Source organism: Mastigoproctus giganteus, chromosome 1, assembly GCF_048544385.1.
Source record: "Mastigoproctus giganteus isolate SK-2022 chromosome 1, ASM4854438v1, whole genome shotgun sequence".
NCBI classification, from domain to species: Eukaryota; Metazoa; Arthropoda; class Arachnida; order Uropygi; family Thelyphonidae; genus Mastigoproctus; species Mastigoproctus giganteus.
In genome coordinates, this window is record NC_143575.1 from 39,533,959 (window position 1) to 39,555,956 (window position 21,998).

General features: G+C 37.0%; 1 protein-coding gene across 1 annotated transcript in view; it reads right to left on the bottom strand.

The window, feature by feature from the left end:
* Positions 1-21,998, bottom strand: part of LOC150090724 (U-scoloptoxin(16)-Er12a-like) — a 31,515-nt gene that overhangs the window by 1,254 nt on the left and 8,263 nt on the right. Inside the window, exon 2 of the mRNA XM_090379715.1 lies at positions 8,595-8,715. Coding sequence (XP_090235841.1) covers positions 8,595-8,715 — 121 coding nt within the window. The remainder of the gene's footprint in view (positions 1-8,594; positions 8,716-21,998) is intronic.

The window sequence follows — 21,998 nt, forward strand, 5'->3', positions numbered from 1 at the left end:
ATTCTGTTATTTTCTTAGTCCATCTGTCATCATGTCTTCGAGCTATGTGTCCTGCCCAAGACCATTTTAGTTCTTTAGTTTTGATAAGAATGTCCTTTACTTGAGTTTGCTGCCTAATCCATGTGTTTCTCTTCTTATCTAACAGTCTGATTCCCAATATAATTCGTTCCATTCTTCGCTGTGTTCTCAGAGAAGTTCTCAGCTTCTCTTCCATTCTTTTGATGAGTGCCCAAGTTTCACTTCCATAAGTCATGGTGGGGAGTATACATTGGTTCATTATATTACGTTTCAGACAAACTGGGATATTGCTCCTCAGTATGTGACTATATTTCCTGAATGCTATCCATCCAAAATTTATTCTTCTCTTGACTTCTAGCCATTTATCATTATTACAGCTGATGACTTTTTCCAGATAAGTATATGACTCCACCTTTTCAATTACTGCTCCTTCAATAATTATATCCCTTTCTGTGGCATACTTGTTCATCATTACTTTTGTTTTAGCCATATTCATCTTTAGTCCAAAATACTTACTAACTCTGCATAACTGATTAAGATTTTCTGCTAATTCTTTGGATCATGGCTTATGACCACAATGTTAAATGGTTTAGGTTCTTTTCATTCACATTGACTCCTTTCTGTGACCAGTCTAATCTTCTGAAAGCCTCCTCAAGGGTAGCAGTAAACAACTTTGGAGATATTGTGTCTCCTTGTCGAACTCCTTTCTCGATTTTAAATTTGCTTCTGTCTTTGTCTAGCCTAATAAAGGAGGTAGCGTTCTCATATTTTCTTCAAAATCATAATATATGGGGTATCAATGCCTTGTCTTTCCAGTGCCCGAAACATTGCCTTATGCTGTGTGAAGTCAAATGCCTTTTCATAATCCACAAATGCCAGACATAATGGTGTTTTATATTCATTTGCTTTCTCCATTAGCTGTGATATTACGTGAAGAAACATGGATCCAACATCATGACCCTGAAACAAAAAGACAGTCAATGGAGTGACACAATAAAAATTCACCACGCAAGAAGTAGTAGTAGTTCAAAAGACAGCCTTCTCTCAGTAAAATCATGGTGACAGTGTTTTGGGATGAAGATGGGGTCTTGCTTATGGACTTTTTGGAGCATGGCACTGCAATCAACTCAGATTGGTATGTGGAAAAGTTGAAAGCTCACATCTGTAGAGTTCGACCAGACGAAAACCTTAATGAGGTTCGTCTTTTCCATGACAGCACACGACCCCACATCAGTCTGCACACAATGGAGGCCATTGAAAAACTGGGGTGCACTGTTCTTCCTCACCCATCTCATAGCCCACACTTTTCACCTTCTGACTATCATCTCTTTGGTCCGCTAAAGGATGCACTTCATGGAATCCAATATAGCGTGTGACTCAGAGATGGAAGTGCATAAAAAAAAAAAGGTGACTTTGTGGAAAAATAAGTGTGTTTATTAATGATTAAGGATTAATTGATGTAAAAGGCATAGTTGTAGGAATTAAATTTTCTGAGGAAAAAAAATAGGAGATATAACTTTCGTACCACTCCTCATATATTCATGTAATACGTGAACTTTAATTAGCTTGATGAAGAAAAAAAGATTGTATTATCATCGCTGGTTTTGCTCATTTAATCAGTTCAAATGGAATTGGCAGTTTGGACTACTTTTGCTTCAGTAATGAAGCATGGCTCCCACTTGTTAGGATATGGAGTAATGAAAATTCTCATGTTTTACATGAGGATTTTCATTACATATCTTTATTACATCCTCAAAAAAAGTTGGTATGGTGTACCATTTCACATTGTCGAGTGATTGGACCTCCCTTCTCTGAGAACACAGCAAAAATGTACAGGAAATGTAAATGACAGTGATGAAGGTAAGGCAACTTCTCACACATAAAATGAAAGAGTGGCAATACTGAGAGATTTTTTCTATGATTATCTTAGTTTTAAAAGATTTGTGTTCCTTGAGATCTGGATTATTATTTGTGGAGATTGGAGGAAGCCAATATATTGAATAAAATTACAAACATTGATGTTTAAACATTACAATATATTTTTTTTGAATATTATGGAGAAGATGAACATTTTCAACATTCGTTATATAATTACTTGATTGCATAATCTGTTAATGAAAGAATAAATTTTCATTACTGAACGTCGGGTGTGTAAATTTTGAATAATCTATTTTTTTGTATGAAAATTAATGTGGGAGTAGTCCCTCTCTAAGAAGAAGCTATCCTATATATTTCCTGAATACCAACACAAACTTTCTGTTAATCAGAGTATGCTAACTGCACAAAATTTATAGGCAGATTGGGTATTTTATAAAATATCAAAAACTACACTTCCATTTTAACCAAAAAAAATTCTTTGTATTTGTATACAAGATATAAAAACAGATACCTCATTCTGGAACTTCAGAATTGCTTTTTCATCCATCATTTTATTTACTCTTTTGATGACTGCATCAAAGACTAGGAAATTCAGACATAGCTCAAATTTAATGAACATAAATTTGAGACAACTAAATATTTCACAGCCAAAGTAACCACTATTCAAGATTCTTAGGTAAAAATCAAACATTTTCAAAATTTCTGTACCTAACTTTACAATATTATCTGCTGTCTATGAATTGCCTTGAGTCTCACCACAGTCCTTACAGGAAATTTACCATTAGAGTTCAATCTCTAAGATACAAGATAAATTAAAAGTAGCATCAAAACATTGTAAGCCTATAGTTTTGTCTTTTGTACCTAATAAAACATACCATGCACTGAATTAAGCCATGGCACTGAAGTTTTTTGATGTCTGACTGTAACATACCAATGTGACTACCACTGCTCATGTAATATATTCCAACAAAAGTCAGTATTGTGCAATACCTACTTTAACACGTTAAGTACTACACAATCAGTAGGAACTTTCAACACGTTCTTCAATTTGTGTGAATATTTCTGGTAATAGTGGCTCATAAATTTGATCCTTAAAGCACCTTCTCTAATACTGGTCGAATAATTGTCTTTTGAAATCTCTAGCTTTCTCTGAGATTATGACAAAAGATGGATTCTTCTATATACCAAGAATGCTACATTTTAGTCATAATGAGGAACTGGAAAAAGGTGATCATATTGCACAAGCAGAAATCACTGCTCAATGCTCTAAGAAAAAAAAATTTCAGGACACTTTATCCATTTGAAACTTGTGTATTGATGAGATCTTATTTCTTTTTAAAGGATGACAGTGTAGAACATTACATTCACACCAGAAGACATAGATTTGGCTATAAAACAGTTTGTTTTTTGTGATGTTTAAAGACTTGAAATATCCTTGACCTAATTTTTACACTGGATCTACAACTAAGGTACCAGTCAATGCAAATTTAGGTGTAATTGAGGCCATTGTTGCACATTTCATACCTAGGTAAAGGTCGTAGTGGTATACAAGTCCACTGTTTTCTAAAGAACTGCATGAAAAGAAAACTAATTCTTGTGGTACTGTCTGACCTAAAAGAAAGAGAATGCCACCATTCAGTTTGAAGGAAAAATTACCAGTGCGTGCAACAGTAAATTTGCACATCTATTATGACACGGCACTACTTGGATAGAAGGGAAATTAGAATGCTGACAGCACTTCAAGCAGACAAGATGGTTGACACTGGCAAAGTCAACAATAAAATAAAATAATGAAGCCAGAATGTGTAAATGCTTATAACAAGAACATGGATTCAATGTACAGAGCTCATGTTCAGTAGAGCACATACTCTACTGCAGCAGTTCTCAAACTGTGCATTGTGTTGCCCTAGGGAGGCGCCATAATTTACCAAGGGCGTTGCGGACGATGTAATAGTTTATGTAAGATTTCCATGGCAAATATTAAAAATGTATTAAGAATTGATTTTTTTACTATTAGATATCTACTACTATTTTATCTGTATTATGAAGTTCGATTTTCAGCATTGGCCGTCATTAAATCTAAGTACAGATCAAAATTAAATGTTGAAAAAGAAATACATGTCGGCATTTCAAAAATGACGCATAGGTTTGATGAATTATGCAATAAAAAGCAAGCACAAACATCACATTAATATTTTTTTAAGAATAAAATCCCGACTATTATTTCATGTATTAATAATTATTGTATTAACATTAAAAATAAGAAATTGCACAATTATAGATGCTTTACTTCAAGGGAGGCACTGGGAAAGTTTTACAGGTCAAGGGAGGCATGGGCTCAGAAAGTTTGAGAACCACTGTTCTGCTGAACTCAGCATCATATGAAATCAAAAAAAAATTTACATTTTTTTGTTACATTTACATTTCATTGTTTTGTGGATGTGTTTTTATTGAATTTCCATTTTCTTTTTCATGAGCACACTAGAATAAAAAAAAAAAAGCGAAATTTTGATTATTTATCTGAAATACAACTTTTAGATTGTGATACTTGCAGATGAAAGAAGTGATGGAATAAAATCAAGTGAAAAATCCTAAGATTAAGTGGATGTCATTTTCCTTCCCTTCTACTGTGCCAAGCATCCTATGCAAGAAAAATGCAGTGAGGTATAGCCATGTTTGTACATATACCAAAACAGGACAACAAAAAAGAGGCTGAGAGAGAGAAAGAAAGATTGAGAATCAAGATACATGTTCTTAATGTGATGTGGGATTGTACATTGATGCATGTTTTAGTTTGTACTATGCTGTACAAAACTGGTCTTGCCTTTGATATGTTAGGCTGATATAGGCATTCGTTGAATAAGTGGTACAGGAAGTACCACAAAATGTGAGAGATCCTTTAAGAAATTAAAGACATGCTCTTCACAGGTTGAAGTGCTTACTTTTTCACTGATTTCCATTTCTTGGTTTACTTTATGCACCATGCCACTAAAAGAACTATATGGAAGCAGTATTATTCAAGAAATCACTAGGTGCAAAAAAAAAGCCATTTCCCAACCCACCAGGACAAAGGAACTGTTAGTTAGGTCTTATTATGTGAGACTGATTGTCTCACATGATATATGAAATTGTATAGTAGGCACAGCATTTCAGTCATTTACTGAAGAAGTGGTACAGGAAGTACCACAAAACATCTGAGAATAATCTGTAACCTTGTAAGAAATTAAAGACAGATTCCATTCTACATAGGTTGAAGTGTTTATTTTTTAACTAATTTTCATTTCTTGATTTACCTATATACACCATGCTACTGAAAGAACATCTGAAATCTGTTGTTTTGAATTTACTGTTCTGCTATCTTTGTACTATACCAGTTTTCTGCTGTTTTTGCTGTACTAGCAGTAAAATATTTCTGATGTTAATAAAATATGTTCCATATATCTATCATGCATAAAATCTTTTTTTTTTTTTTTCTTTTCAGAAGAGTCAATTTTTTGCAAAAATAACTTAGGCCACGAGGATAGTGGATATGGCAATAAATCAATAATTAAAAGTTTAAGCCCTATTTGAGGCTTTACAGAAGTTGCTGTAAGGCCTAAAATCATTTTCAAGAAAAATAAAACCTCTTCGACATAGTGCTCAGCTAGTGTGCAAATCCTTTCCTAGCAAAACATTCTTCAGATAAGTGGCCAGCAAGACATGCATCAACTTTATGAATTGCGGTACACAGACCTTTTTCCAAAACCCTCTGATCTTCTCTTGTAGAAGAGTAGGGATTGTTTACTGCAGGGCTCTTGTAAAGAGCATCACAGTTAACTTAGCTCTTTGGTTTTTCAGGTTTGATAATATTCCCCATTAGGACTAATCATGCCTGCCATTATGCTTCATGAAAATACAGACATCTTTTTGACACTCAGTACAATTAATTATTATAATCTCTTCTACAAGGAGTGCGACACAATTTCATACTTTTTTTCTTTTATCTCAGATTTTATGGTTGTAAATTGGATATCAGTGTAATTGCTAGAATGGACGTCATGCCAGTACTCAAACCAGTTGTGCTTAAAATGTTTACTTTTTAATTCATTAATTTTTCAACCTGTGCATATTACGAATAATTCATTGGCACAAATAATAATATTAGTCATGGCAAAAATGTTACATGCTTATACTGCATCAATCATTGAAAAAGAAAACACTGGCCGCCTCCACAACACCAGGTAGAAGTTTATTCCAACTGCCAATTATTATCCTGCTGAAACCAAATTTTCACTCATCCTTTTCCAATTTAAGTTCATCGGCCCTCCAAGAAAGAGTAAGGATGCAATTAGAATTTAGTTTACTCAGTCCATTTAAAGCTTTAAACCAGGGGTGGGCAACTTTTTTCGCCAGCGGGCCGAATGAAATTTTCGTATCATGATGCGGGCCGGAATAGATTGAACGATTTAATAAAAAAAATCAGAACCTAAAAAATGTTATATTACTTGAATTACCAAATTATTAATGTATTTTTAAAAAAAATATCTGAATGTCCAATTATCATTGAAAATGCGGCATTCGGCATCAATTTTTCTTTTTTTTTTTAATTGGCTCATTTTATGGGCTATAAATTATATTAAATTAAAAATTGTAATAATTAGAAAAGGCATAAAACAAAATATCTCGCACCAATATTATTTTTTTCAATAAGAAGTCAAACCCAAAGGAACTTTGTTCGATCGATGCTACAATAATAATTAGGAAATAACTCTTTGACGGTGCATAGAATCACTTGGTTACTGTTGTACTGGCCGCAATTCCCGATTGAACCGAATTAAGCCGAACGTTTACGGCGAGTGTAGTCAGGTATGGATTTTCTATATTTATGCATTTACCGAGGGGGCCGGATTCAACATCGTCGCGGGCCGGCTGTTGCCCACCCCTGCTTTAAACTTTGTTCAGTTCTCTTCTCGTCACAGATTCCTATTTTCTGGGTACAGTAGCGTACAGGTCTTTCTTGGTAAGAGTATACTTTTGTGATATTACCTGACACTTGAATAAAAAATTGAAAATTTAATCCACTCTAATTGTATTAGCAATCTTGAATTTTGTAAAAAAATTTAGTAAATGCTTTAATCTTAAAATAAAATTGTTGCATTCCATGTTAAAATTAAATTAATTTTTATCTTTCTGATTTCATTTTTTTCCAGGTCATATTTGTGATATCTTGCTATATCTCATTTAACAAATTCATGTACCTTATTCCCAAAAGATGTCAGTAGTTAACTTACTGGAATAGGATACTGCTCTTGTTCCCATTTCTTGGCCTGATGATAATAGAATTGCAAATTTAGGCTAGTTACGTTAGGGTTATTAAGGTTTATAAATTTAATTTAACAGAAAGAACTGTGCCCCAACTACTAGCATTAATCTTTCTGATGGTGTTTGACACTACAATCAATGGTTTGAGCCCAAACTATGAGAGGTAGTCCTACACCTGCCTCCTCTAGACTTCATTGTAAGCACACTACACTGCATTAGGTGATATCCCCCCTGTGTTCTTCACACTTAATTGCTTAATCTGAAAAGTGTGTAATGTGACTCACCACTCCATACAACCTGCTTCTCTTTCCATGGTCCAAGAATTGTTGTTGTGCAACATTTTAAATGTCTGGTATTTGTTAGTGTGTTGCAGTCTTTTGAGAAGCAATTCTGTATAAAACCTCATGCCTTGCAGCTCCCAGTAGATCATAGGCATTTCTGCGGATACTAAAGGGCACTGCTCGGTTTGCTTTCACCAGTTTCTTCAGGGATCAGAGATTTCTATCTGTCAATGTTTTTTTTTCCTCTCTCCCCTGCCTGATCATTTGTGCACCTACATCATCCCCCCCCCCTTTCTGCTACCTTTTCACTTTGTTATTAATGGTTGGTTTTTATAAGGTTCAAATGTTTGGTTGTTGCTATTGCATGCAATGTGGCATTGGACATTTAAGCTTTTTGAAGTCTATAGGAACGCTGCTACAACTCAGTCTGTTTGTTTACAATAACCCTGCTATTGCTTGCAGTTTTAAACTTGTTCTTCCTTGCTTTTCATACATCTCATTCACAGTGCTCACTGCATCAGAGCAGTATCAGAATACTTTTGGTAGGGCGGTGTACATGGGATATATTACAATTTACAGAAATTAAATTGTGTACTGACAACTCCAGACTTTAATGGTGCACATCGTAGCCCTACAAACAGTAGAAACTATTTAGATAATCAGTTTGATGAAATTTTGAATTCTAATGTAATAGATATTACCCACCTTCATATCTCACACACATTCCAAATATCACTGCAGAAGCAACCTGTATTGTATCAAAAGTGAAACAGGATTATACCATCTTACACTTCACACTCCCTCTTAGCTAACACTCACTTGATGACACAGTTGTTCTAATTTACAGTACCAATAAAAATTGCATAGCAATTATTTTGAACAATATATCATTGTAATGCTGACTTGTAGGATAGGCTCTCAGAAAAACATTTTTAGAGAATAGAAAAATATCCCTAATACTGGTTGAATTTGGAGTAGAATTGAAAATATATGGTTTGTCATTTATTCGTTTAAAAAAAAAAAAAAATTTGCTGCCTAAATTTGTTAAATATCCAAGTTTTATTTAAAATATTTTTTAAAAAAGAAATTTAGTTTGCAAACGGTGCTAAAGCTTACCCATAAGTGGAGATATACAGTATGCCATCATAATATACACAGGTCATCATTTCACATTTGTCATTGTTATACCATGTGTCATCGATATTATGGGCCTTCCAGTTATCATCAATACACCTTCCTGAAACATCAAGTATTTCTTAATATCAAACTTGATAATGAACAGCAGTGTAATTTTTAATCCTATGTAAACAATAAATAGCAAACATCAGTTCTAAAATTTTATTACAGAATTGATAAAGCAATAAAATTCGGCTCTTCATGAGTGATGCTAATGCCATCAAAATTGCCAATACAGTCATCTTTTGGGATCCCAGCACATTTATCCATTTTTAAAAACTATTGCATGGAAGAATTTGTTTACTGAAATAGAAGATGAGAAATGTTTATGATGACAAGCATAGTTATTCATACTTCAATTAGTTTATGTTAACTGTCATGAGTGTTAGTATTTTCACCTAGCAAAAGTATAAGGACACTGAGAAAAAAAGTGTAGCATCCCATTTGGTCTGTAATGTTGCAAATAACATTTGGGATTTATAACACTTCAACAAATAATTCTGCAGCAGAGAAGTTTTTAATTTGACAGTAATGTTTAACTTCCACGAACAGGCCACCACACTTGTTTCCAGATGGTTCAACAATGATTCTTTTGACCTGGGAGTGGACAGTCCATCACAGTCATTATTCTACCCAAACCAAGCTGCCACATGCCAAGCTATTAATAAGGAGAATTGTCCTGTTCAAAGTCCTAGTTCCATGCTATAGAATGGTATTATCAATAATGTTGCAATATTATTGATGCAAGGTACTATTCATAGAAACCATTAGTCCTACACTATACTACAAAATGTAGGTTCAAACTTCCTTCACCACTTAAAAGGTGGGATGATTCATTCTTTTCAAAATGTTCAGTGGGTAGCACAAAACCAAAGTGCTTTCTGGTGAGACCAAACATATCAAGATTCCTGTTTCGAGCTTCAAGAGACCAGTTCCTCTGAGAGTGTCACTGAATCTGCTGATGTGCATTAACTTTTGTTATGTGGTTGAAACCCATCCAAGAAACTCTTTAATGATGTAATGATCTACATACAATATGCACACTGACAACTGCACCTAGATTTTGAGTGAATATTTGGTTGCACTTTTTCCAAATACTACCAGCTATTTGGAAATCTTGTCAGAATATGGTGGACTTTAACTCTGGCATTGCTCACTGCCTTTCACTTGTGCACATTTGACACGGTGGCTTTTGGAATATTGAGAGGCCCAGAAATCTGTCATACAGTAGCTCATGCCCTGTGGTGTTCAACCTCATGTCTGTATTAGGGCTAATTAGTGATGCTTAGATGCTAGCCATCAATTGAGTTCCAAGCAGTTGTTAGTGATCAAGTGTTTCAAGGTGATCTCTGTAGAGTTTTTGCAAAGTGAACAGATTCTTTTTCAGTTCTATATAGTTTACATTATTGGCTCTTTTTGCACCACAAAAAGGCAGACCAAAAACGGAAAAAAACAAATTAGATATCCAAAATAAATATAAATTATTAGCATAGTCATATGAAAAAAAAAAACCTGCTCCCATTTCACCCCTCCGTTTGTTCCAAATATCTGTCCAGCTCAGCCTTAAATTTATTTAGGCTATCAACTTCCACAACAAAGGATGGAAGTCTGTTCCAACTACCCACTGGCTAAAGGCAAACTTCGGCACATCTATCCTACATCTGTCTTTCCTCAATTTGAATTTATGCCCTCTCAGGTGATTATTCTGAGCATGAGGAAGAATCCCATGAGCATTGAGCATGCTCAAACCATTCAAAGCTTTATACACCTCAATCAGATCACCTCGCAGGTGCCTAGTCTCCAGACACTGTAATTTGTAAAACTTAAGCCTTTCTTCGTAAGAGCAACCCTTTGTTCCATTCACTAATCTTGTTGCCCTTCTCTGTACCCGTTCCAACAGCTCTACATCCTTCTTAAAATGAGGCCTCCAGACCTGTATACAGTACTCAAGGTGTGGGGATACAAGGGGATAATCACCTTATTATCCCTGCTAGAAAAATTCCTATTATCATTGACAAGACACTATGAACTACTCTTGCAGACCATCTGAATTGCTCAGAAAACTTCATATCTGCCTGCACAATTACCCCCAGGTCCTTTTCATTCTCTACCACTGAGAGTGTAGTACCACAGAGTTGATATGTCAATCTGGGGTTACTCCTTCCCATATACAGTAAACCCCCGCTATTCGCGGGAGTTACGTTCCTGAGAAATGCCGCGAATACCGAAAACACGAATACTGAGTTATGGCTCCCATAGTAATAAAGGGATTCCGTTCCAGAGTATGAAATATATAAGAAAAACTAGTCTAAAATTTTGTCTATGTATGTATTATATGTACCTTCATAATATGACTATGTACATAGACAGTACATAGTGAATTGCAAGCATATGGCATCGAAATGAAAATAAGAAACAATTTAATATTTAAATGTAATATTTATTAGAAATTTCAAACAAATCTTTCAAACCAGCGTCTTTGCTAGCTAAAAAACTTATCCCGCCAGTACTATCACCAGTTTTGCATAAGTGTTGATAAAGGAGTTTTGCCTTTTCATGAATGATGAGTGAACTTAACAGAATTTTATTTTGAGTTCAGTCTTCTATCCACAGATTTAAAGCTTTTTCCATTTTTTCTAATTTAACATCACGAGTTACAGAGCAAATTTTTGAAGCAATTTTTCGTGGACACTACGGCCGATTTTTTCTTCCGATTTCTTGATCGATTGTACCGTTGACTCATTGATTTTATAATGTTTTGCCACTGAGGAGACACTTTCACCATTAGAAATTTTATCTAATAACTCAATTTTATTCGATAATGTCATCACCTTTGATCTTTTCACATTTACCTTGTTATTTGTAGCCATATTTTTGTACGGGTTAGAAAGAACTTGTCCACAATAAAGTCACTTTCTTCCATTAACACACTCGAAAAAAGTCTGTTTTACACTGAAAACGGTAGATTTATCATTTTTGTAAGCATATCAATTTATAAATTGATAAATTTATTCAATTTATAAGCATATAAATTAATTAAAAGCAAATGACGAAACCTTCCATGACAAGCGCATAACACATACTGAATAAGGATTAACGAGAAACATCCACGCTCGCGATTGTGTCACAACTGAGCGCTGTTTTGTCCGGGAAAGATAATTTTAGCCACGCCCATGCTTTTTTATGGCAGAAAATGTTTATGGTGCCTTAAAATTCACATGTTTTTTAGGTTTCATTTTATATTAAATCAGCGACCGCGAATAGCGGGGGTTTACTGTATAGTACTTTACATTTGTCAATGTTAAACTTCATTTGCCACCTCTCAGCCCATCTGCTCAACTTTTCTAGATCCTGTTGCAGCAGCGTACTATCATTAGTGTCCTTAACAACCCTGCCAACCTCTGTATCGTCTACAAACTTGGACATTGAGCTTGATATACCATCATCAGTATAATTTATAAATACAGAAAACAACAATGGACCCAACACTGAACCCTGAGGGACTCCACTAATAACATTAGCCCGCGAAGAGCAGTGTCCATTGATTACCACTCTCTGTCTTCTCCCACTTAACCATCCCTTTATCCATAGCAGCAATTTGCCTCCAATGCCACACTACTCCAATTTGTGCAGCAGTCTTCTATGTGCAACAGTATCAAAAGCCTTTCTAAGATCCAAATATATGATATCAAAGTTATTCCCTGCATCCAGTTCCTTTGTGACCACATCATAGTATCCAATAAAATTGGATAGGCAAGACTTTCCCTTAACAAAAACATTCTGTGTCCGAGCTATAACTGACGTCTTGTCTAGATGATCCTACAGTGCTTCTTTAACCAGTGCCTCCATTAATTTTCCTGGAACAGAAGTTAAACTAACAGGTCCATAATTACTTGTGTCGCCCTTTGATCCTCCTTTGTGAATTGGGGTCACATTTGCACACCTTCAGTCTGTGGGAACCTCCCCTGAGTCCAAAGAAGCTCTCATAATTTTGGCTAAGGGTTTGCTTACTTCCTTTGCTGCCTCCTTTAATATAACTGGATGGATCCCATCCACCCCTGGTGCCTTTTTTTATGTTTATCTTCAACAATTTCTCCTCTACTTTTCCTCTCAGTTATTACAAAATCATCTAGCTCACTGCCAGAGTTTAACTCACCTCTGGCATTCCCCTCCCTGAATAACTCCTCATGTGTGAATGCAGATACAAAATACTCATTTAGTTTGTTAGCCACCTGAACAGGATCATCAACAGTTGAACCATCAGTATCCAGTGGACCAATCTGATTCATCCCTTCCTTCTAGAGTTTGCATAGGTAAAGAACTCTGTTGTTTTTCTTTGCATCCTCTGCCAAAGATTTCTCATAATCTGCCTTTGCCTGCCTAATCTCCTTTGTGACTTGGTTACAGACCAGCATATATCTATCATAGGCTTCCATGTCACCCATTAATTTATATGTATCCCATGCATTTTTCTTCTGTGCTGTATGCCTCATTAGTTCATCTGACATCCATTTAGGCCTAAACCTTGAACAATATTTCTTAGTTGGTATGTAAAGTCTAGTAGCTTCCGAGATAAATTCTTTGAATGCTTCCCATTTTTAATTTGCTGTTAGTAACATCATCAGTTGGTCCCACTGTATAGAATTTAAATACTGTCTCAGACCACCGTAGTTGCCTTTCCGAAAGCAAAAACCCTTCCCTTTACCGCTGAGTAAATCCCACTTCAGCACACTGATCACTGCCACCTTATATTGAAATACTGAAGAGAAACCACAGTAATGCTGCTCCTGCCTCCCTATGGTGGGGCCAGAGAAATAGCTAATCCCCAAGGATTAAAAGGAGCCAAGTGGATCTGTTTCATTTTCTACTAATGGAGCCTACATGTTCATGATAGCAACATTTAAAATCCCAAAAATATTGAGAAGTGCATAAACAAGACCATTCGCCATTTCTCATAATCCAGACTAACAAACCAACCTGAGTAGGCTTTCTTATTCTGAAATATCTAGAAAGTTTTGCCCCACTTAAGAATGTCAAAGGGCTAATTGGGATCTCAGAGACAGTGAACTCAGAGGAGAATATGAAAACTGCTTAAAGTAACATCCTTTCATGGCATTCCCATTGACGTCACCTCTCATTAAACACTTGTAAGGATGTTTAGCATAGTCCTGATAAATATATCAGAAGAAATAGATGAGAATTGCAAGAAAACATAAAATTATACAAAAAGAATTATGACCAAAAAAGACGGAGAACATATCTAATTATAACATTAGATTTACCTTTGGTACACTAATTCTGTTAGCAAAAGCAGGTTAATCTCATGTGCATGGTTTTCAACCATTTATATCAGGCATTATCAACGTAAGTAAATTAATGGTACATTTTAGAATTATAATGATTAAATGAAGCAAGGAAGAGAACTTTTTCTGCATCTGCCAAAAAAAAAAAAAAAACCACCATTCTTACCCTCCTCATTGCTGAAAAGTTGCTATCCATTCTACTTTGTATTACTAAAATATATGCTTCAGCCATTGTAGCAGGCAATTCATTCACTGATCTACAGAAAACTTCATGAGATCTGGCCTTCTGCTACTCCCCGAAATTTTGTATTTATGTCCCCTGGTTTTACCAATAAAAATATCCTTCCCTTGTTCACTTTACTGCTTCCCTTCAGAGGCTTATATACCTCTAATCTCTTCCTGAGATGGCTAGTTATCAAACTTTGCATTCTGCATCTTTTAAACCCTCTAGAATTTCTGTCATTCTTCACAAGTGGCAATTGTAGTTTTGCAGTTACATTTTTGTGTGCTGCTACAGTTTCCAATATGCATAAAACAAATGGCAATTTTGATATCCCTTGTTTAAAATTCATTGACATAAAAAATATATAGTACCTATAAATATAAGTATTTAGATGCCTTGTCACACAATATTTGCTCTACCAGTAGTCCATGCTTATCAGTTCAGACATGCCAATATGAATTGTTCAGCAGCAGAAATATGTTAGAAGCTACTAGGGCTCGTGAACTGTTAGTATGGACAGTAGGATCAGAAAGCACCAGAATATTCTGGTTCACTACATGCAATGGTAATATGGACATACTTGGTTATTAAATGATAGTTTATTAAAAGGAGCATTCCATTATTCCATTTAGACTGCTACACAGAATGCCACACTAGTAACCTTTTGGAGCATGCAACTCTTCTGAACCTCCCAAAATCCACCTTGGAAGATACTGGTGATATATTAGTGAAAAAAAGATCTGGATGGCCTCACTAAGCAACAGGACATTCTACACATGAACCATGGGTAATTTGTGCTTGATGCATGTCTGCAAAAAAACAAGAGGTCCAAGAAGCTACAGGGGAATACCAGTCAGTATGTCAACTGTCTGTAGGTGATGCAGTCTTGGGCTCAGTGGTAGGCAGGCTGCATATAAGCCTCATATATGTCATTAACACAAAACAGCATATAAAGTCATGCTGTCAGTGAACAAAATTTCTTTTCCCCATTAAGCATACTGCTTGATGCTCAGACTAGTTTGAACAGTAATGTTGAAAAATTACTGTTCAACTCAGTGTAGTCCTCAATCCAACTGAAAACCTGTATAGCAGCTGTTTTGCAAGGAGAATGTAGGTGAACTCTAGCCAACACTCACCAGAAGTTGATAGAAAGTATGTTCAGGCTGTTATATAAAGCTAATTGTGTATTTTTTTTTTTTTTTTTTTGTAATTTTTTTTAATATTAAAATCCTTTTTTGCAATTACTTGCGTGTGTATTCAAATACTTTTTTGGTTATAAACATATATCTTTAAGCTATTTGTAGAATTAATGAGGCAGGATTAAAAATTAAAAATGCATACCTTACTAGTTAGCATAGGCAACAGAAGGCAATGCAAGTTTGGTAAGCATAAATATATAAGAATAAAAAACTCAGGAAAACTTGAATTAGTACTAGATACCTTACAGTTGGCATTAAATCCTCATTAAAGGAATTTTAAGTTCCAAAATTTTTTCCCCAAGCAATTTAAGAGTTGTTATGTTCTGAAATGTCAAGTGTCATGGCCATTTTCCATATTGGTATAACAAGTAACCTTAATCTGCATCAGCCTTGCCCAAGTCAAAGGACTGTGGTTTCCCTCCAGAAACTCAGGGTTTTCATCCAACAAATAGGAAAAGTAGCCAGAATACATGCAATTTATGGAGAGAACACTGACCCTGGTGGCCTTAGTCACTTTGAGCCAGTAACGAAGCAATTTTGAATTCTGGTCTTAATAAGCATCTGCATGTCACAGTATCAAGGTATGTGCAGTCATTCAAGCTTGGTTTGGTTCAGAGGAACAGGAATGTGATGCAAGATTGGTTTTATGATTTGCATTCCTCAAAACTAAGACATTGGACGATTCAGTAAAGTTCTGTTTTTAATGAGTCAAGATTCAACCTGAATAGTGATTTATGATGGGGTGATAGCATCTGGAGAGAACATAGTTTGTGTTATCAGCCCTTTAACAAGTACAGTTTTATAGGGAGGAGGGCACTTACATTAGTGGCATCAAGGTGCAAAGGAACTGTTGCAAAAACACTTTTGCATTAATTCTCTGGTGGATTGACCTTGATTGCTGAAGATCAATGAATTATGACTACCTGCATAATACCGTGTTGGCCACCATCTGCACAAATAGCAGCAATTCACCTAGGCATTGACTCCATTAAATATCTGAAGACGTTCGTGGGGATTTGCAACTATGCTGCCTGCAAGGCTTTCCTCAGTATCAGAACAGATGACAGTTGTGTGTCCATACGCTTCACTTCCCATACCAAAATATCCCGCAGGTGTTCCATTGGATTGAGGTCAGGTTAATTTGGAGACCAATCAAGATGGGTGATATCTTTGCTGTGTTCAAAGAACCACTTGTGCCCGATGAAACGGTGCATTATCTTGGAAGATCCCATTTCTGTTGCTGGAAAAATATGGTAGAGTGCACGTGGTCTCAGAGCTGCTGGTAGATCTTACCAGTGAAATGGTCCAGATGCACCAGGGGCCCCAGTTCTTGTCAGTAAAATGCCCCATATTAAGCAACCATCACCACCTGCCTGGATAGTGGGCACCATGGACTCATGTTGCTTGCGCTACACACGAATGCATCAGTTCGTGTCTTGCAGTGGGTGTTTTTGGAGTCATCTGACCAGAACATTCGTTTCAGGTCCTCCAGTGCTATTGACACTGCAGCATTCGCCATCAACATGATCAACAGTGAGGAGAGGGTGTCTCTTCAGATGCTGTGGAACCCCCATACGTCTACGTGTGGGACACATCATGATTTGGGATATTGTTCTTGCATTCCCTGCATCAGATTGTGATGTCAATTGTCACGCGGTGACCTACCATTGAACCTGTACAACATGCTGCACCCTTCGTTCACAACGAGCATATACCTTGCGTAATCCTCTACGGTTCTGTCACCGGGAGGTAGTTTGACCATTGACACCATTCTAGTGGGTCTTGAGCAACCAAGACGCAGTTTCTGATGCGGAAGCACCTAATGCCCAACTTCCACAGTGATGCCCTTTTAATACCTCACGACATCTTTACTGTGTCCCATAACTGCCAATTTATCACTGACTTACATGATCAGGTACAAATTACCCCTGCTTTGGTGTAAGATGCTGTTCAGCTATTTATACTGCAAGCTATATGGCATAGTTATGGATGAGGTTGTCATGATTCAGTGATTAGTGAGTGCAGAGAATTTTAGAAGCCTATGAGACTGTTTCGGGATACAGTTAGTATTCAATTCCTTTGATAAATGATAATGTGCTTTTCAATGACCATAAACATAACTTCTTGAATTACATTCCTAACATGTATGTTCATTGTTTTGGTGTTTTAAATAACTTATTTCGATGTTTACTTGAAATTTTATTAAAATTTGTGTTACTTTTGATATTTCTAAAATGTGCCTCGTTAAAGAAAAAACAGAGTAACAAAAGTTTGTGATTAACAGGTATCCAATAATTGTACTGGAGTATCTAAACAAGGTCATTATAAGCCGATTATCCAGAGAAATAGGTCAACAAACCTAGCCATCCTTCTTAATGATAAATGGTGCACACTGCAAATCAGAGCTTTGCAGTTACAACCACAAGCCGATACTTCCAGCAGCTAATTGTTGTCAGCACTTTTGTTGCACAGTTCACCTTGCATGACCGGCTATGCCATTCTTTAATTTTGTATTAACGCTTCACCCTTCCTGCAAAGGGCCTCTACTGAGGCCTGCTCTCAGTGTGTACTGAACCTGAGCAAACAAACAATTCTCTGATGAGCAGTTGGTATTGAGGTGTCAACACGGTTGCCTGAAGAGTGCAAATGCAATTTGCCTCAAAACTATGGCGTGCCCATCCAGTTAGCTCTAATCTTAACAAACGGCAAATTTCTGTCCTCAAATCACTAAAATTAGATTATTCCATTGTTTTTCCTGCAGATAAAGGATGTTGAATGGTTCTAAATCGTTCAGACTACCATGCGAAAGCCCTGTCTCTTTTACAGGACACCTCTGTTTACAGGCGTGTGCTTAACTCTCCCGTGAAGGTCCTAGAACAACGGAAAGCAAAAGTCAATGGCCTGGTCTACAGTTGGTTTAAGTAGCAAAATCTCTGAATCCATATGCTGGTGTCTGCAAGCCTCTGGATGCTAGATTTCTATGGCTTACTGAAGGTCCACAAGCAAGGTGTCCCTTTACAACCCATCATCTGCGGTGGTTCTCCAACGTACAAATTGTCAGAAGTTCATTGCTAATCTGCTTTCGCTTGTAGGCAAGAGTTTTCACATAATTTCAAACAGCGGGAAATTCCTGAGCCTGGTTTCCAGTCTAACCATTCCTAAAGATCAGGTTATGGCATCGTTTGACGTAATATCACTTCAGTTCACGTTCAACTGGACAGCAACTAAAACTTTCCCAGCAGAACTTCGCTTTCTGCTGACGATGCTTGTGCTTGACTGGTGTCGTTATGTATGGTGAATCCCTTTATTGCCAAATCCATAGTATGGCCATGGGTGCACCCGTCAGCTCGGTCACGGCAAACATCACTATGGAGGAACTAGAGGATCATGCAATTGGTCGTGAAACTGGGTCTGCCAGTTTCTATAACTTCTCCGCGGGTCAGGAGACAGACTAGCAACACGTGAACTCTTGCCCTTTATTCAGTTCATCATTGAACTGGAGTCGGGCAATGCACTTCCATTTTTGGATACCGTTGTTTGGTGCAATGGCCCGCATTTAAAGACAGTATCGCAAACCAATGTGTGCTGGCCAATTCACCAACTACTGGTCAGCACATGCTCATAGTCAATTTAGTACAGCACGAACCCTACTAACCTGTGCTTGGACCCACTCCAGTGTTGTGGATGAGAGGTGCACTGAGATTACTAGCAGTTACAACCACAAACCTCCACTTCCAGCTGCTAATTGTCTGCACTTGTGTCACAGTTTACCCCACATGACCACTATACTGGCTATGGCATTCATTAATTTTGTATTAATGCTTCCTACTGAGGAAGGGAAACTGATCTCTGAAAGCTATTGGTGTTATATATTTATTTTAACTTGTTTATTGAGTCTTAATAAACCATGTTGATCTGTGTTTCTCAGCGTGGCTTAATTTTGTTTCACTTCCTATAAAATTTGTAAGTGCACCTAAGCAATCACCAAACAGGCAAGTATCTATTGAGAGCATATAGCAGCGATCACATGAAAGCGATTGGGGCACATGATATAAAAATAGACAACGACGAGCTTGAATGCTGGTGTGGATTGTGCTATGGAAAATATTTTAGCATAAATTGTATTTTTTTCCAAGGTCATGCAAATTGATGCAATAAAATGTAGCTCCCTTGTGCATAGCACAGTTGGCAGAATCAGTCCTCCCCACAGTGGGTGGAAAAGACCCGAATTCAAGTCTGTCGATGATGGGAGAAATTTTATGGGCCTTTTTCACAATGTGGCTGAGTTAGTCTGTCTCAGGTGAGAGTAGAGTGGTTTTATCTCCCAAAAACTTGGGTTTTTCTTCTAACAAACAAAAAATCGAATTCAGAACATGCAATTTACAGACAGCATATACGGAGCAATTGGCCTTAATCACTAATTCTCAAAAAAAAAAAAAAAAAACCTACAACAGCAATACAAGGTAGTGTAATATGAGGTGTCATAGTATGTGCACTGAGTTGGCCTTACATTAGCAATATCCTATTGTGTAGGAATGGAATGGACTGGTCTGTGATGCTGGTCAAGACTCGACGATGATATAAATTTATAGCTTGCATACTTGGCGATCATTTTTTGAGTTTCTGTGAGGAAGAATGGGTCATCATCCTTTCCGACTTCAATGATTGGGGGACAAGACGTGCAGGCGCTAGTATCTCAACCAAGTGCTCCCATTCTGTGGTGTCACAAGTCTACCGTGACTGGCTCTACACCAGTCGAACCAAGCAACAATCAAATGTGGCTATACCATGTGTGGTGAGCTTGTCTTGTCTCTCAGCAGTGGCCTAACACCCATTACAGTGTATCAAAACGAAGCCATATCCACATGGGCAGTGCACCGAACTTTTTTCGTATAGGCTATCACAGTTGACTGATCACAGGTATCTGCTCACTGCAAGACAAGAAACTGCCTTACATGTGCACATCAGCACCAACACGACCAATGATGTGGAAGATCTGATGTATCCCATTTCCAACTTTATTATGCTGATAAGCGTATCCACAATTGAAGAAAGCAACATGAAGCAATGGCACTAGAATGCATTGTTTGACAGGCATTCTATTATCGCCGACCAAGTATACCCGTCCTGGTGACGGTATATCCAGATAACTTCAGTCTGTCAACAAGACAACATCATGCCCCAAGGTCCAGTAGGTTACTAACTGGTTTCAGGAGTACGACATTGAATTCTCTGTCCGCTGATTGCCGCCCAACTCACTCAATCTCAACCAAAATCAACATGTTTGGGACTTATTGGAAAAGGATATTCGATGCAATTATTAGGTAGGTGTTGCTAATGCAAAGTCAATGTAGTGTGTTTATATACCTGTACATGAGACGGGTGTTTCAGGTACAGGCTATAGCAGCGGTTCTCAAACTTTGAGCCCACTCCTCCCTTGACCTGTAAAATTTTCCCAGTGTGTCCCTTGAAATAAAACCAGTCTATAATTGTGCAATTTCTTATTTTTAATATGTTACTACAATAATTATTAATATTGTGTTGATGCGTGCTCCTCGTCAAAAATATCCCAAATATTTTCTATAAATTATTTACATTGATAATACAGATCAAATAGTAGATATCTAATAGTTTATAAAAAAAAAAATATATATATATATATATCATTCTTAATATTTGCTATGGAAAGATTACAAACTATTACATCGTCCGCGAAGCCCCTGGTGAATTATGGCACCTCCCCAGGGCGTCGCGACGCACAGTTTGAGAACCTCTGGGCTATAGCATTCCTTCCTCTTATAATCAAAATATTGTGGATTTTTTTACTGCTGCATGATGATTAAAGCTTAATGATTCTCCAGAATCACTTCTCTCCTGTTTAAAAAATCCTGGAACCGCCACTATATACAAATACACTTTATGACCAAAGGTATTTGGATGCTCAACGAATAGCCACCATAAGTACCACAGTTAGTATAATCACCACACTCAGTGAAAAAAGACCCGAGTTCGAATTCCGTCAATGACGATTTTATGGGTCTTTTCATGTGGCTGAATTAGTCGGTCTCAGGCGTAGGTAGTATGTTTTTCTCCCGGAAATTCAGGTTTTTCATCAAGCAAACAGTTCAACCACAACACATCAATTACGTGTGGCTGTGGTGCACCAACCTAATACCGAGCAGATCCTTCTCCCTATACGATTATAACAGCCTGGATTCTTTGTGGCATAAAAGGTGGCGAAGGAGTGCCACAGGGATGCTGAACCATGTTATTCAGTTGCTTGCCAAGTGCAGCTGATCTCTACTTCGAAGAGCACGTTCCACTTCAATCCATAGATGCTCACTTGAATTTATTTCTGATGATGGAATGTGGAAACCAGTAGCCTGAATTCACTGGGAAGAAATCGCGAATGAGATGCATGTCATACCAACCTGAATTCCCTTTTTTTTTACTAAAGCCAGTTCTGTACAATCACAGCCTTGTGACAGCACCTTTTAGTGGAAGACCTCATTCACAGGCAGATATACACTGAGTGATCACTGAATTATGACCACCTCTATGCAAACTACGACCAGTTGACCACGTGAGGTACGAGAATGTGGAATTAGTCGACCTACAT